This window comes from Phasianus colchicus, chromosome 2 (assembly GCF_987193195.1).
Source record: "Phasianus colchicus chromosome 2, bPhaCol1.hap1.1, whole genome shotgun sequence".
In the NCBI taxonomy this organism is placed as follows: Eukaryota; Metazoa; Chordata; class Aves; order Galliformes; family Phasianidae; genus Phasianus; species Phasianus colchicus.
Genome location: NC_143437.1, coordinates 16,461,884 through 16,477,434, shown reverse-complemented (window position 1 = coordinate 16,477,434; position 15,551 = coordinate 16,461,884). Strand labels below are relative to the sequence as shown.

General features: G+C 41.7%; 2 protein-coding genes across 6 annotated transcripts in view; one reads left to right on the top strand and one right to left on the bottom strand.

Annotated features, from left to right (window-relative positions):
• SOS1 (SOS Ras/Rac guanine nucleotide exchange factor 1) overlaps positions 1 to 15,551 on the top strand; it is a 58,680-nt gene that overhangs the window by 39,021 nt on the left and 4,108 nt on the right. For 2 of the 5 annotated variants that reach the window (XM_031596905.2, XM_090134930.1), the window contains exons 18-22: positions 356 to 528; positions 1,345 to 1,461; positions 1,652 to 1,916; positions 3,005 to 3,123; positions 4,408 to 9,069. In XM_031596905.2, the coding sequence (XP_031452765.1) occupies positions 356 to 528; positions 1,345 to 1,461; positions 1,652 to 1,916; positions 3,005 to 3,123; positions 4,408 to 4,902 (1,169 nt within the window). In that variant the 3' untranslated portion in view covers positions 4,903 to 9,069. Of the gene's footprint in view, positions 1 to 355; positions 529 to 1,344; positions 1,462 to 1,651; positions 1,917 to 3,004; positions 3,124 to 4,407; positions 9,070 to 13,020; positions 13,169 to 15,551 lie in introns of those variants that run through there. The other 3 variants (XM_090134932.1, XM_090134931.1, XR_016463993.1) reach the window with 2 other exon arrangements.
• ARHGEF33 (Rho guanine nucleotide exchange factor 33) overlaps positions 10,985 to 15,551 on the bottom strand; it is a 37,711-nt gene continuing 33,144 nt past the window's right edge. The window contains exon 17 of the mRNA XM_090134933.1: positions 10,985 to 14,061. Within this exon, the coding sequence (XP_089991059.1) occupies positions 13,924 to 14,061 (138 nt within the window). The 3' untranslated portion in view covers positions 10,985 to 13,923. The remainder of the gene's footprint in view (positions 14,062 to 15,551) is intronic.

Sequence of the window (15,551 nt, the reverse complement as noted above, 5' to 3'; positions counted from 1 at the left end):
AGCTTATCCAAGGTCTCTCATGTAGTAGAGCTGAACTGAGGCAGAGTACTTCAGAGAAAGCACTTTAGTGTACTGTGTTGCAAAGTGCTAGTAGTGGTTAGTTGTGTAAGCTTCCTAAACTGTGGAAAGATGTAAAGACTTTAAGATTTTGGTGCAAAAGGCAGATTTCAGGAGATGGCATATTAAAATTTTTAAATTATTGCTTTCAAAATGAACTCTGACTCTTACACAACTGAGAATTCTTCTAAGTAATCAAAATACAGAAATCAAGTTATTTAAAAATTCTTTGTATTTCATCCATACCTTTCCTCTCTGTTCTGCACAATGTATTTAGAATCCTTTGTGTTCTCCCCAGGAATTTACTTAACTAACATTTTAAAGACAGAAGAAGGCAATCCTGAATTTCTAAAGCGACATGGAAAAGAACTCATAAATTTCAGCAAGAGAAGAAAAGTAGCTGAAATAACCGGAGAGATACAGCAGTACCAGAACCAGCCATATTGCTTAAGAGTAGAATTTGACATTAGGGTAAGTGACATCACTTCCATGTGTCTGCACACTGAGATACTTGTGTGTGATTATGTCAGCTGATAGGCCATAGAGATCAACTGCATTAGAAATCAGCAAGAAGTCTGCATTAACATTTCTGTCAAGTAGGTAAGAAGGGAAGTAATCTCCTTGCTTGCAGGTTTTCTTTTTTTGGGGGGGGAGAGGGGAAAAGAGGTCAGGGGTTAATTTCAGCTGTTGAGGTCCTGGTCAGTAGTTCTTGGTCAGTTCTAAACAGGAACAGAAACTACCAGATTCTCACTGTCCTCAGTCTGTCACATGCTTGCAGTCAGACTAGTTGTGTCTTTCTTCCTCTTATTTCCTTTACAGGTTTACCTGGCAGCACTATGTGCATTTCATATATTGTTGGTGATGATGCTTACAATTCTGTCTGAGGTTGTGTTTGTTCTGTTTGCTCTTTGGTGTTCATGAGATCTTTTGGTATTTTTTCCTCCACAGAGTTTGACAAAATCATTCTGAGAAGAGTCTTGCCCTGCATCAGTGTAGAGATAGACTGTGTACAACTTCTTCTGAGGGCATTTGGAGTAACCTGTTCTGATTTTTGCCCTGCAGAAAATACTTAGGGTACTAGCACAGTTAGTTCTGCAGGCCAGGCACGGTGCTAACAGGGTCAAACAGAGCACTGGCAACATGCAAGTTTACTAACTTGAAAATCTGTCCTCGCTACTGACCTGAGCGTTTTTTCTGTGTAACAGTTGGGATCACTTACACAGTAGATGGAAACATCACAGAAATGTCTTAGTTGATGTAATTTTTATTTGCCTTCTTGTATTTCAGAGATTTTTTGAAAACCTGAATCCGATGGGAAACAGCATGGAGACAGAATTTACGGATTATCTGTTCAACAAGTCGCTAGAGATAGAGCCACGAAATGTGAAGCCTCCACCAAGATTTGTTAGTATTCCTGTTCTTTTTCATTTTCTCCCCAGAAATGCTTACATTTGTCTTTCAGAAATAGAAGTGATCTTAGATCTCTAACTTCATAAATGCAAATTATGCTTTGGTGATGTTTTTTGTTGGTGGTGGTGTTTTTTTTTTAATTTTAATTTTTTATTTTTTTTTTTTGTCTTTTTTATTATTTCAGCCCAAAAAGTACAGCTATCCTCTCAAGTCCCCAGGTGTTCGGCCGTCTAATCCAAGGCCAGGTACCATGAGACACCCTACACCCCTGCAACAGGAACCAAGAAAAATTAGTTACAGCCGCATCCCAGAGAGTGAGACAGAAACTACAGCATCTGCACCAAACTCTCCACGAACGCCTTTGACCCCACCCCCTGCTTCTGCTACTTCAAGTACTACGGATGCCTGCAGTGTATTTGACTCAGATCCTTCAAGTCCTTTTCATGCAAGTAGGTGATAGTAGATAGTGTGCGAAGGCTATGTATTAGATTTTGTGATCTTAAAGAGGTAAAACCATGCTTAGTCTTCTAAAGTAACTATAGAAACATAACCACTTTTTGTCCCCTTGCAGCAGGAAAAGCTTTGAGTGCGTTTTACTACATTTTTATTATTAGTTCTTGTTGTAAGGGGAGAAACTGAACAGAATTAGGCATGTTGGGTATTACATGTCTTTGGAGAAACTGTTAAAACAGAAAGACAAAGATGCATCGACTTTGCTCACGTATGTCCCAAACAGCATTTGTAGCATTTGCTGCCAGTTGTGTGTGTGGTGAGTGTGTTTGGTGACTAGTGAGAATAGACATGAATGTTTTGCAGGTGATTCAGTCTGCTGCCTGCCATTACAGATCAGTTTTCAGGGCGCATGAGTGTTTTTCCTGAATATCTTAAAATCTGTGTTGTCCTGCTTTGAATCAATCAAGACGTATGACACTATTTTTCTTCTGTCTTCACCAGCATGCAAGGAAGCTCGTATTTTATGGTGTACTTTAAGTAATTTTTACAGAACACAGTACCCTGTAGTATATGAGGGTTTTCAAATGAAATACGGGGTTGGTTGCATGTTGAGCAGGTTGCCACAAAGAGGTGAAATAACTTGATAAAAACAGAAGTTGCTTAGCAGTGCAGTGGCATTGCTGAGAGTCCAAGCTGGTTTCCTGAATATTTCTTCATAAGAAGACATTTCTTCATTGTTGGATTGACACATCAGCTGCAAGTTCAGGGTTTGGTTTTAGTGCTGCTGTGATACAAGAACAGCTTTGTGGTGTGGGTTTTGGTCTTGAGGATTACTTACAAAATGCAAGCATTAATGGCCACAGAGGTTATTGCAGTTCAGAAAAGCAGTTTGGAGTCTTCAAGTTAGGTGGCTGTTCAGTTGTATTTCTTTAACACCTTCTTGTTTCATGCTGCATTTTATCAGCAAATAATTTACTAAAGTAAAGGTACACTGCCTTTAATGACACCTTTATTGGCATGATAAAGGAAATATGCTGTATTGAACAAAAACTCATTATTGAGATTTTTCACTCTTTGTTCCTAGGATCTGCTTCTGTGTCATCCATAAGCTTTACCAAAACTTCAGATGAAGCTCACGTTCCCCCACCAGTTCCTCCACGAAGAAGACCAGAGTCTGCCCCAGCTGAATCCTCCCCATCAAAAGTAAGTTACAGCTAAAAAGGGCGTTTTTTCTAGGGGAAAAGAGGAGAGTATTATAGGAAAAAGAAACTTTTAAAGGTAGTACTGCATTTTTGAACATCTATATGTTAAACATTAAGCAGCCACGTATTTCAGGCCTGCCCAGCTCAGCCTCACCATCTTGCCTGCTCATTTGCTGTGATGAGGTCCTTGTGGGAACTTAAAGCTTTGGTCAGATGTTTCTGTCTGCCATAATTGTTGTAGAAGATTATTTTGGGTTGTATGGTTTAGGGTAAAGAATTGAAGAACTGTAATGATGGAATGTGATGAGCACTCCTTATTCCCCTGAAGTCATTAATTACAGTATTTGACCCTGGATGCTGTGCTGCTCATTGCTTTCATTCTCAATTGCCTGGCCTATTTTCCTGCCTGCTTGAGCCATTGCTACTTTTTTCTTCCGCGTTTGAGAGCCAATCTAGCTTTTGTTTAGACAGTGTTAAATTTCTCTTGATTTCAATGGGAGTTGGCTGATGGCTACAGAGAATTGGATAGATTTGAAGACCCCACTCAAAATTACGTTGTAGTGTATATGTCTTTGACTTTCAAGGGAGCTTCTGTATATCACTAAAGCAGGATGTCCTTTTCAGACTGTAGGTGACTGTGTTGTCAGCCGACAGACTTCAATGTGTCACGATCCTATCAAAATGCAGCTGAAAACATTATAGATATGTTAGTGTGGTGACAATCAATTACTCTGTGATTGTGGACTGCAGCTTGGGAACCATTCACTTCAGTAATTCTACTTAGCTCCATCTTCTGAGTGTAGTGTATTTTTTTTCCTTTGTTCAGCACCATCTGCCCCTCTTTGTTCTTCATTCTCTTGGAGAAATACCTGGTCCTATTATCCATCCTTGTTGCCTGTTATTAGGGAGGCAGTGGAAGATAACCTAGACCTACGTAGCAGGCAGATCTGGAACCAGCATGTTGCTCTGATCACTCCTTGTCTTGCCTTTTTCCATGCATCTTCACTCCCTGCATCCCTGCCTATTAATTCATTATTGATATACCCATGCTCTCCCCTGGTACACATCCAGTCTGCTTGTTTTTTCTTCCTGCATCATGCTGAGAAACATATTTTTCAGGCACTACTTGGCTACTCCCCATCTTCATAGCGCACTTGCTTGCTGTGTCTCCTGCTTAAGTGGATAGATCAGTCTGCACGGCAGGAGTCCTGCTTCCATTTCACAGCAGGGTCTTGTTCTTTGCCACTCTAAAACTTTTATTAAATGAAATGTTTGTGTACCTCAGATTACTTCTGCACACCTGGACAGCCCGCCAGCAATCCCTCCTAGGCAACCAACCTCTAAAGTGTATTCACCAAGGTACTCGGTGCCTGACCGGACCTGCATCTCTGACCCCCCTGAAAGCCCTCCTGTGTTACCACCACGAGAACCTGTGCGAACTCCAGATGTTTTCTCTAGCTCACCACTACACCTCCAGCCTCCACCACTGGGGAGAAAAAGCGAACTTGGTAACACCTTTTTCCCAAACAGTCCCTCTCCATTTACTCCCCCTCCCCCTCAGACACCTTCTCCACATGTAGCACGGAGGCATCTTCCATCACCACCACTGATACAACAAGATGTGGACCTCCATTCTGTCGCTGGACCACCTGTTCCTCCACGACAAAGCACTTCTCAACATATCCCAAAGCTTCCTCCAAAAACTTACAAAAGGGAGCACACACACCCATCGATGCATCGAGACGGACCGCCCTTGCTGCAGAATGCCCACTCCTCCTGAACTGTCCCCTGCGCTGGGAGTTGCGTTTTCCTGGTGCTACGTCTGTTGCTGGCAATGGATGCACTGAACCTGGTGGTGCCAAGGAGTTGGGATGTGTATATGCCAAACACTAAAAACTCTCCAATAAATTGGAAATGCAGTGTACAGAGACGGAATTGCAAAAACAGACATTCGAGTGGAAGAACTGGTTAACTCGCTGTTCTTGTTTTAGTATGCAGGACATTGTTCTAAGATAATTGGACAACTGATTGTACCAGAAAACAGACTTGAGGGACTTCTTTGGCCAATGAGCAGAGACTGTATTTGTGTAATGATCTGTAATGTCCAGTACAGGAAGGAAAACAGTCTTGTATCCATCAGTTCCATACAGTGGCACAGTTTTTGGAATGAAAACATTATGCACTTTTTTTAAATCTCAAACAGGGAACTTTGTATCCTTCTTAATTTTCTTTTGCTTTACTCCCTGCTTTAAAATACTTTCCTAAAATTGTGAGAAGGACTGTGAGGAAGATCTGTGGTACCTAACTGAGTTAGACTTTAAGGCGTAGCACTGTATTGCGGTCCTGTTTACAAGTTGTTACGATGAGTAGTAGGGGGTACCTAGGCTTCACCAAAGAGGTACTTTATTATTATTTTCTGAAATATTGTGGTGCCAGTTCAAAAATAAATTTTTGCCAGAAAGCATAATGTCTAATTACTGCTTTCTTTAGGTAGAGCAGATGAAAGTCTTACATCATTACAGTGACAGCAAATTTTCTTTAAAAGGCAGCACTATCATCTGAAATAAATATACTACTACATTTAGAAGACTGTTAATTTCTGCTAGGTTATGTCACATTCTTTTTAAGGTTTACTGATAATCCATTTCATGGCTAGTAGCTATTTTTTTGGTCATGCCATGAAAAGAGTCACTTGTGAAAAAGAGCACTCACTGGCCAACTTCCATAGCTATTGTCATATTTTACTAACAATAGATTAATCAGCATACATAGAATCGCCTTGCAGTTGCATAAATCATGTGTATATAGTGAATGTTGCATAAATATACTTGCAGATTGTTTTTAATTTAATTGAAATAAAGATACAAATATGTTTGGCTGACATATGTTAAATTATTACATGGGCAAATTACAACTCTTTTATTTTTTTTAGTTAAGCACTGGAGGATATGAAAGCACATGTTTTGGTACATTTTTCCCAGTTCCAGTTTGTCTACTTCAGTTATAAGAGTCCAAAAAGAAGTTGATTTTGGCATATGTATCAAAGTAATATCTCAGGATAGGTTAATCCCAAAGTGAATTATTATGTAAGATTTCCTCAGACCTCTTGTATGTCACTTGTTAGGGAAATTTGAACTTATATTAATCTTTACAGTAGCTTGCTGTCTGAAATAGACATAACAGAACATATACTGGCATGACATGGATTATCCATAAACCTGTGCACTGTTTTTTAACTCTAGACAATACAGTAATGCATGCCAGCTGTTGAAGAAAGAGCTCTATACTCACCATTACAGTATGTTTGTGAAGTATCTCATCTTCAGTTAATGGGGCTCGTGGGTCTTAAGTAAAATTCTGTCTTGTATCTTTGGGAGAAGAATACATTTCAGCATCTTGAACAGTTGTGTCATTAGGGGTGATGTCAGTAGACTGGTGATAAAGCTTACCTTTTAATGCTTTCTGCAATGCCATTGATCTATGCACCTTATCTTTTTGTGTGGTCTTTACATTTCAGAAAGTGTTTTGATCCCATCAACAAAAACGGCAGTTTTCATCATGGACAAATGTTGTAATGTGTCAGTTGTGTTCTTTCTTTGATGTCTTAAATTTTATTTTGAAACATTTTTCTGGCAAATGAAGAAAAATGAAGATCTCTTTGCCGTAGCTTCAGAAGAGAATGTTCTTACATGGGAGCTTGACAGAAACACTCAAGTTGCAGGAGGTATAATTTACATTTTAGTTCTTTGGATGTAAATAACGTGATGGACATAATGTTGAAAGCATCATATAAATTATTCCATGGACTACCAGGAAAAGCTCCTTAAATTTAGATTTTCTGATCTGTCTCTCTCCTTCTGTGCTATTTAGTAGTCAAGGCAGACCAGGCAGAAGGAATACTCAGCTTCTGTGATGGTCCAACTAGAATGGAAGACCTCACATTGATCCTGTTCATCAGCAGGCCTCTTGAATGTCGGTAGGCCTCTACTTTCCTTTGTGCAATGGGCAGAATGCTGACTTGCGTCCCTGTAGTCGAGGTTAAAATTCCTTTATTGGTGGGGTACTTGGACAATAGGTTATAATGGTAACCATGCAAGAACCTAACTTAAATTTATCACTTTGGAACCCAGCAGAGCAGGTCAGGCATACAGTGAACAAATCGTTGTGTTGACTCAGCTACAGACAAGAAGGAACAAGAACCAAACCTATTGCATTTAGGGTGGGAGTTTTGAGTACAACTTGTAAGCCTCTGCTTTGTCTCATGGCAGTTTTGTTAATAATTATTTAACCTGCAATAACTTTTTATTTGGTTGATGTTTGCTTTACTGACAATACTTCTCATATGGAAAATGAAGTAATTCTTATCCTGTTATGTGGTTGTGGCTAAAATGACTCTGGAATGATCTGGTATGACTCAAGGTGACAACATGCTGGATAAAGAAATGTGCTTGCTTGAAGGCTGATCACTGGCTTGGGTGAGTTGCTGTATATATCTGGAGTGCATTACAAATGGGTAAGAGCTGAAACAGGAGCTAACTGCGTAGCCATGTGGATAAAAATGTGAAGTGCTTAAATAGATCAGAAATTTATAGGTGTGGTACTTAATTTGAGCTGTGTCACCTCAAGATTTCTACTTTGAGTGTTGGCTAGAGCGACAGTGGACCGTGATTGGGTTTGTTCATTTTCTTCCAGAGAATGTCATAGCTGTGTGTTTGCTCAGAGAAGCCCTTTGGAAATTGAGGAGTGCTGATATTGCAAGCACTGTGCGTTTACTTTCTCAGGAAACCATTATAACCCATTTCTGTAAAATGTCTCTCTTAAATCAGGGAGGAAGAGGTCTTTTTTGGTGAGAGTGTACTCATGCTAGTGCATGGGATTTACATCCTTTGGGGTTTAGACTGACAGTCACTGGATGTGTAATTATTTTTCTTTTATGGGTTTGATTCAAAAGCAGTTGTGTTACTACTGAAGTTGGTAGACTGTTGTGCTTGTGATAGAGCGTTTTATTTTGTTGCACCCAAAGGAGGGTTTTTATTCAAGCTGAAGAGCTGCTTGATCAAATTTGCTTCACAGCAGGCTGTGTTGCGTTATACTGAGTTCACTTTGCAGCTGTTGTCCAGTTGTTAGGTGTGGCATTTTATTGAGGCAGCCTCTACTGCTGGCATTTCTGGCAGTACTGCCATTTCAGCTCTGCTAGAACGCCCCATTTATTAATGTTTGTCTTACAAATTAGAAGCAAGTGAAACAAAATGTTACTTAAAACTTTCTTAAAGCTTTGCTGCTGCGAGCAGTGCGTTTAGCTGCAGCATTTTAAGGTCCTTCCTTGGCTTTCTCTTCAAAGCTAATGTCTTTTCCAGACAGGAAGAAGGAGCTTAGTCAGGATATTTTAAGATGATATTTTAAAGTTTGAAAAATCTTGTGGTTCTTTGCTGCCTTGAAATACCCTTTTTTAGTTGCTGTCATTTCCTCACCTAGATGATGGGTGAGCTGGAGGTGTTACAGTTCATGTTCCCTAAGGAGAGAAACGTGGCCCAATACTGTTGTAAAGCCAAAAGTGCTTTTAACATAGTTTGTAAATCCGATGCCTTAATTTCCATTGAAAGCACATTTAGTGCATTTTTCTGTCAACTGTGAGGAAATATTTTTGCCTTTAATAAAAACCAGCACATTTAGTAGCCAACTGCTGCAGCAACACCAGGCAAACAAATTAGAGTCGCTTCTTTTGACTTCTAGCAAGCAAATGGGAAATGATGTGCCAGCTGCCTGAAAGTGAAAGGAGTACAAAGTGCCAGATGTATGACAATTTCCATAGCCCCCAAAGGTGCCACTTGTTAAAGAACACCAGGAATATTTTTAAAAAGAAGGACAAAGGAAGGTAGAGAATTGAAGGTGCATTTTATTGGATTTGCTTTGGACAAATTTACTCAAATATTCTTGGGATTTATCCTTCTGTTGTTCTTCTTTTCATAAGAACAAACTTTGGATTGCAGTGTATTTACTCCAGTGTGTGTGTCCATTTGCTTTGTTTAATGACATGGTTACTTGCCAAAATCAGTAAATGTTAAAAGCTGTGTCAGTCCAGGACAAGTACATTTAAATTCATTGGGCACATCTGATGGCCTGTGTACCTCATTGTCTGTAAGGGATCTTTACATGTTGTGACTGCAGACGTTTTCAGAATGCATTCAAGTGAAAATTTAATAGTGACTATTATAGTTTGGCATTAAAAGCCATGTTCTAAAAATACCAAAAAAGCCTTATATATCCTAGAAGTATACTTTTGAGTATTTAAGGTACTTTGAAAGTCCTAGTAGTCTGAGATGGGCTGCCTTAAACTTAATAGCACATGTTTTACATTAACGATAACCGAGTCTGCTTCAAACCTAGACTTTGTTCTGGGTAGTAAAACTGTAAAATGCACAGTAACTTCAGAGCAGAGGAACTCTATAGAGTAAAAGGTGAGGTGCGTGTGCAGCAGGAGAATGGCTTCCTGGTGCTGATAGCATCTTCTAACTGTTCTCTGCCATGGGATTTTGTTGTAGATGTTGCTCCAGCTCTGTGGCTTTCTGTTACAACTTATTGCATCACCAATTCTGTAGTCTATGGGTAGATACTGTCAATTTCGTTTTACTGTGTGAAGATCTTGGTTGGTTTCGTATAAGAGCCTCTGTCTTGTCTCCATGTTGAATCACAGTAAATAAGGGGCATCATGCTTAATAGCCTGTATCTGGCAACAGGCAAAACATTCACTTTCAAGGAGAGGAGTGAGTGAATGAAAGCCACATGCAACTAGAAACTGGTTAATATTCATGATAGCCTCCATCTAATCCACTCTGCAGATCCTGCAAAGCCAGGCAGTGGGCAAAGATGGTGCTACATGTATCCCAGCTCCCCACTTATTCAGATGTGGGCATAGGGTCCAAATACTTTATGAGCAGTTGGAAAAAGGAACTGTCATCTTTGGAACATGTTGCTTACCAATAAATATTTACATAACCTGTATTGAGGTGAAAGGACTTTAGGAACACGAAGAGGAAGCTGTGATACATTGCAGCTTGGGAAAAGAAAGTAAGAGAAGGTACTCAAGTTGTATAGAGTCATTCTCACTGATACTGTCTTAGAGGAATATAGTCATGAGAGGATACATTTGAGCCAATCTGGCAGTCAGCCATAATTGGAGTAGAATTTAGGCAGGCTGCCCAAAGCAGGGAGTACAGCTGTGGTGATCTGGAAAAGTCATAGCTGTGGTGATGCTGTCTGATTGAGCACTGTCTCAGGCATTGGCTGTTCCCTAGAGGCTAATAGACATGTTCTGCATCCACAGGATTGAAAGGGATTTTTGAGGAAGAAACACTCCAAGTAGATTTGCATGGGAGTCAAACTGTATCTTTGCCATTGCTATAAAACTCAGCTGTTCTTGTCTCTGAGATCGCTGCCCATGAGTGATGCAAGGCTGCCTGCAGGTGCTGCGTGGTGGAAGGTGTGAGCACCAGGAACTGAGGTGCCCCTGTTTGTGGTGTCATTGGTTTGGACCTGCTGAGAATGTGGTGAAGGTCAGATGGTAGCAGACAGGATTGGAATTAAATTTCAGAAAAAAAACTTTGTATGTGACATGTTTGTGATTTACAGGAATATGCTAAGATCTCTTACTGAGATGGGTAGTTGAAATTGCAGTGGTGTGTAGTGTATGGCAGTGGAGGAGGCCTGTGGGATTTCTTCTGTGAAGGCTCATGTGTCTATAACAGAAACATTAGAAAGAGATGAAGAGTGACACTGAGGTAATGTCATTCAGAGCTGCACCAACAGGTGGGATCAATCAGATCTTGACCAGAAGCTTTAGAGGGAGCGAGGGCTTCTCAGCTGAGTGCTGGGTAAGAGTCTTGAAATGAGGTGTATGGAAACAATCTCCTTATGTTACTGTGTGCACAAAGGAGTGGAGTTTTGTCAGTAATGTTGCCTCAGGAAGGGACTGGAGGAAATGTATGTTTCTCCTTTTAATGGATGCAGTCTTTCAGCTGAGTCAGTGCAAAAAAGAGAACAGCATTATTTAAAAGCAACATTTATTTGGCAAAGAAATTAAAATAATCCAGAGCGCACACATACTAAAGGTGAAGTTGGGTTGCATCCTGCAAGAGGCACCTTTTGTGGTGCTGAGCTTTATTCACTGGTTTTATTTACATTTTGCAGATTCTGAGCAGTTACAAGGAAATACTCAGGACATCTCAAATGATGAGTATAGGCCTGTCAGTAAGAACTCTTACAGAATCAGAAATAATAACCATCAATTCTGACCATGCCTTAAATGACTAAAACAGAAGCTAGAATCCATATGCATTTTACAAGCAGGGGTCTGCTACTTTGGAAGGATTTCCTTACACAGAAGATTTTAGAACACAGGTTTTCCTCTTTGCCCTCTTTTTGGCCTGACATCTGCCTGGCAAGTGTGGAGGAGCAAGTTTCTTCTACGAAGAGTAGAAATCTCATTGTGTGCTACCCAAATATAAAGAATCAGAGCCCTTGAGAGCATTAGTGCATTACTAAAATTTAAAATCCAAATAATTCTTTGGGACATTCTTATCGTGCCACGGTTACCACGGTCTCCAAACCCACCATCTCTTTAAACACTAATGCAATGTAGTCATCCCCAAGGTGAGGGGTGTCAGGTGTCACAGAAAGTATTCATTGTTTTGCTTTTGTCTGTACAGGAAAGGGAGAGCCACACCAGGTGGTATGTGTAGCAGGTTCTTATCAGTGGCCTCTGAGTACCTGTGACTTGGGCAGCAAAGTGCTTAGCAGTGGTTTTGAGAGCCCCTTACTGGCACAGGCGCTGTATGTGTCCCCAGAGCTTCTGATTGAATGCTCTGAGTGGAGATGGGCAGTTGCACTTTTTACTAGCTACCAAGACTATGCATACATCTTCTTTCCAGTCTTTTGTCTTGCTTCTTCCTTTCCTCATCTCCTTTCCTGATATATTTGCCTACATCTTGGCAGGGCAGGGTGGGAAAGGAAACCCCATCCATTGTGATAAAACTCTGGTTCCATGGACAAACAAGTAGGCCTGTCTATAGAAGTAATAATAACCATCAGTTCTAACTATTGCAAAACAAAAAGGCTTTGATGGTTCAGTTACAAGTACCTGGTTCTTCTTTCATATCTCTTCCTAGTACATGCACTGTCTGGGTTGATACCTCTGAAAGTCCTAGGAGGGTCTTGGTGATGTAGTGGCTGGTCAGTGTGGAGCCGCTTCAGCTGGGAGAGGTCAAAGAACTAATAATATATTGAAGATGTGAAGGAGAGGGAAAGAGATTGAATTCTTTCTGTAATTAAAAACTTTTAACTATTTTGGGGAGGTTTTGGTTTGTTGTTTTGTTTTGTTTTGTTTTTAATGCAGAAGATAAAGGAAAAAGCCCAAGAAGATACCTTCTTGCCTTTCAGAAGGAGAATTGGATTTCTCAGTGCAGTTTGGCCCCAATAAAGTCTGACGAGCAGACATAGACTGAAACATTTTAATTCCTGAAGTTTTATCTTAGTCACTTTCTTGAAATGCTGAGAAAACTTTGATTGTAATAAGAAATTACTTTTGTTTTAGCTGAAATGACCCTTTTTCCCCTACCTCTTCCCTCCACCAGAGGAGGAAAAAGAAAGTGCAGTCAGTTAGCATTGTGGGAGAGCTGTAGGCCAGAGGGCTTTGATTCCCTTTCCTTATTGTATTTTTAACAGAATCTGTAGGCTTGTCCAGAGAACAATACTGCTAAGGGTTCGTCCTTTGAGATGTGGGTGGGACATGCATGTGGCTTTGTTGTGGGAGGAAGAGTGTCCTTGCACCTGAAGGAATGCTGTGACTTCAAAAATGGGGCACCATTGTCTTTCCTGCCCTTGTGTCTCAATTTTTTTCTAGAAGATCTGCTCCAAAGCAGGGTGCTTCATGTGCTGGGGCTTGTAAAGTGGCATCAAGTCAAAGAGAACTGGCCAAGAGCGCTTAAGAGGTGCTGCAGACCAGGAGCCACAATGCTAGTCGACTGTGTCAGTATCTGCGTCGATCCATGGTGAGTGTAGAGTGTGGAAGAGTCTTTGTCTCTTGTGGCAGGCCCTGTGCTCAGCCTGTGTCCTCTGCGTGGAGACCTGGGCAATTCTGACAGCAAGAGCAGAGATTTGTACAGTAGAAGGCAGTTTGAGAAACAGCATGTTGATTAAAAGGTGGAAGAGAATTTCAGTCCAAAAGAAAAGACAGTGCTGATTAAGCAGAATAAAATCCCGGTGCTTCGGCTGATGCTTATTAGATTTTCTCAAACCAGCTGGATAGTGTGAGCTGGCCTTCTGGAAGACATCTTCATTAGTGTTTTTTCTTCAGAAAGTGGAAGAAAGAAAAGAATGTTGGACTTCTGGCCAGGATGCCAAGGCACCTGTCTGTTATGGGTGAGCCTGAATTAGTCCTGGCTTGAATTTGGAAGAGTGAAGATGTATGGCAGAAAAAACAGTTTTGGGGAATGAGGGGGAAGAGAACGTGGAGGTATTTGGCCCAAGCTTTCCAAAACTCTGAAGAAAATTAAATCAAGCAGGAGTAAAAGCTAGCAAATTGCTCTGCTTACTGGATCTGCTGGCTGAACTTTGCTTGAACCCATAGCCTGGCCCTCCCCTGTGCTAGGAAGAGCAGGATGCATTTGTGACAGTCTTCTCTCCCACCCCTCCACCTATGATATTAATCAGGGGACATCTCAGGACCTTGCTGTCTGTCTCCACCCTTAGGGACCCAGGGAAGTACTGTTGCGCTTGGGCTGTGGCCTGCCTTTCTTGGGGCTGCTTATTTCTTTTTGAAGAGCTTGCGGAAGGAGCTCCGGAAACCCCCTTTGGGTTCGTGCCGTGGGTTGTGGTCGCTGAAGGATGTTTGCTCATTGTCATCCTTCTGGCAGAACCTGGTGTTGTCTTCTGCATGGAGCTCCTAAAAGGGAAAAGACAATTTAACCAGCATTTGCAACCTCACATCCTTGTCCCCTTCTCTTTTTCTCTCTCTCTCTGCTAGGAGGGACTTGGTGGGTCAGGAGGTGCTGGCAAGGTTGGGAGACAATGCATCACTTGGGCCTCAGTAGCATTGGTACCTCTACATAGAGCTTGTTGCTGGCTCTGAATCTGAGGCATTGGCAGAGGACTGGAGAGAGAAGCACTCTTAGAGGGAAGTGGAGCCTTCCTTGCTAGATTTCTGGTTTAGGTGGTCTTACTAGCCCCTTCTTTTGTCAGCAAGGGTGCAAGCCAGCATGAGGAGTTGAAGGAGTAGGTTCTTCCCAACTCCTCCTTGCTCATGAGCTCTTTACCCCAGGACAGGAAGGCTTCCTGAGTTGATACGATGTGAAAGACTCTTCTGTTGACTCTGCTGCTCCCTGGTTTTACATCTGTGGTGCAGGAAGCTTTGGTAGCACACACACATTGCGGTCAATGCACCTCTAAAGTGTCTCTTTCCCTTTCAGGAGAGAGCGGAGTTCCCCTCAGTCTTGCTCTGGGGACAGTTTTGTCCACCACCGCACAGTGGTCTCTATTGCTCTGTGGGAATGAACGTGACCTGTGATTTGGGACTTGCTCCCTATCCACACCCTGCTGTGGGGCATAAATCTGTGCATATGAGTGCCAGGCAGCCCACAGGCTGTTGTTTCTGAGTGGGCTGTGTCCCCATGGCTCTTCTTTGCCTCGTCACCCTGTTCTACCACCTCCTTTATTCACTATTTTTTTTTTCTCTTTTGAAGTTTCCTTACTGCCTTTCCAGTCAGATTGTTGGAAATTTCCTTCTGTCATCTGCATTTACAGACTCGTCTGCACCTTGTCTTGTTTGAGCAGGTAGGTGTTTCTCTAGGTGTCACTGAGGAAGCATACTAAGCACATCACAGCACTCTCAGCCCCTTCTCAAAGAAGGGTGGAGGTCATGGGGCCTGGATGTCCATTTGGGGTTTTCTTCCCTGACTGCACAAGCCCAAAGCTGACTGAGCAGGCAGTGCAAGCTACAGAGACGTTCCTGCTGTATCTGATGTCCCTGAAGAGCTGGAGTGCTGCCTGCTGTGTCAGTGGCTGTCTGAGGGACAGGGACATGGTTGCTGGGCCCTGTCCGATTTTCCACGGACTTTACTGGTTCACCAACAAACACAGGTGCAGCAAAACCGATGGACCAGATCCTTAGATGTATAAATGGGTTGAGCTCAGCAGAGTCATCCTGGTTTGTACCAAATGAGAATCTGATACTAAATCCATCAGTTTTCTCAACCCAGCTCTCCTTGTAGCAGGTTAGAAGTCACCTTTTTAACTGGGTGCCACCCTCTAGAATTCATTTTGAACAGCTTTGCTCACGCTTAACGACCCTGATGAGGTAGAACATTTGCTCATGGGGGAAGCTCAGTGACAGCTAGAGATGCATGAGAGGCTAGCTCCTCTCAAGAGTGTTCTCAC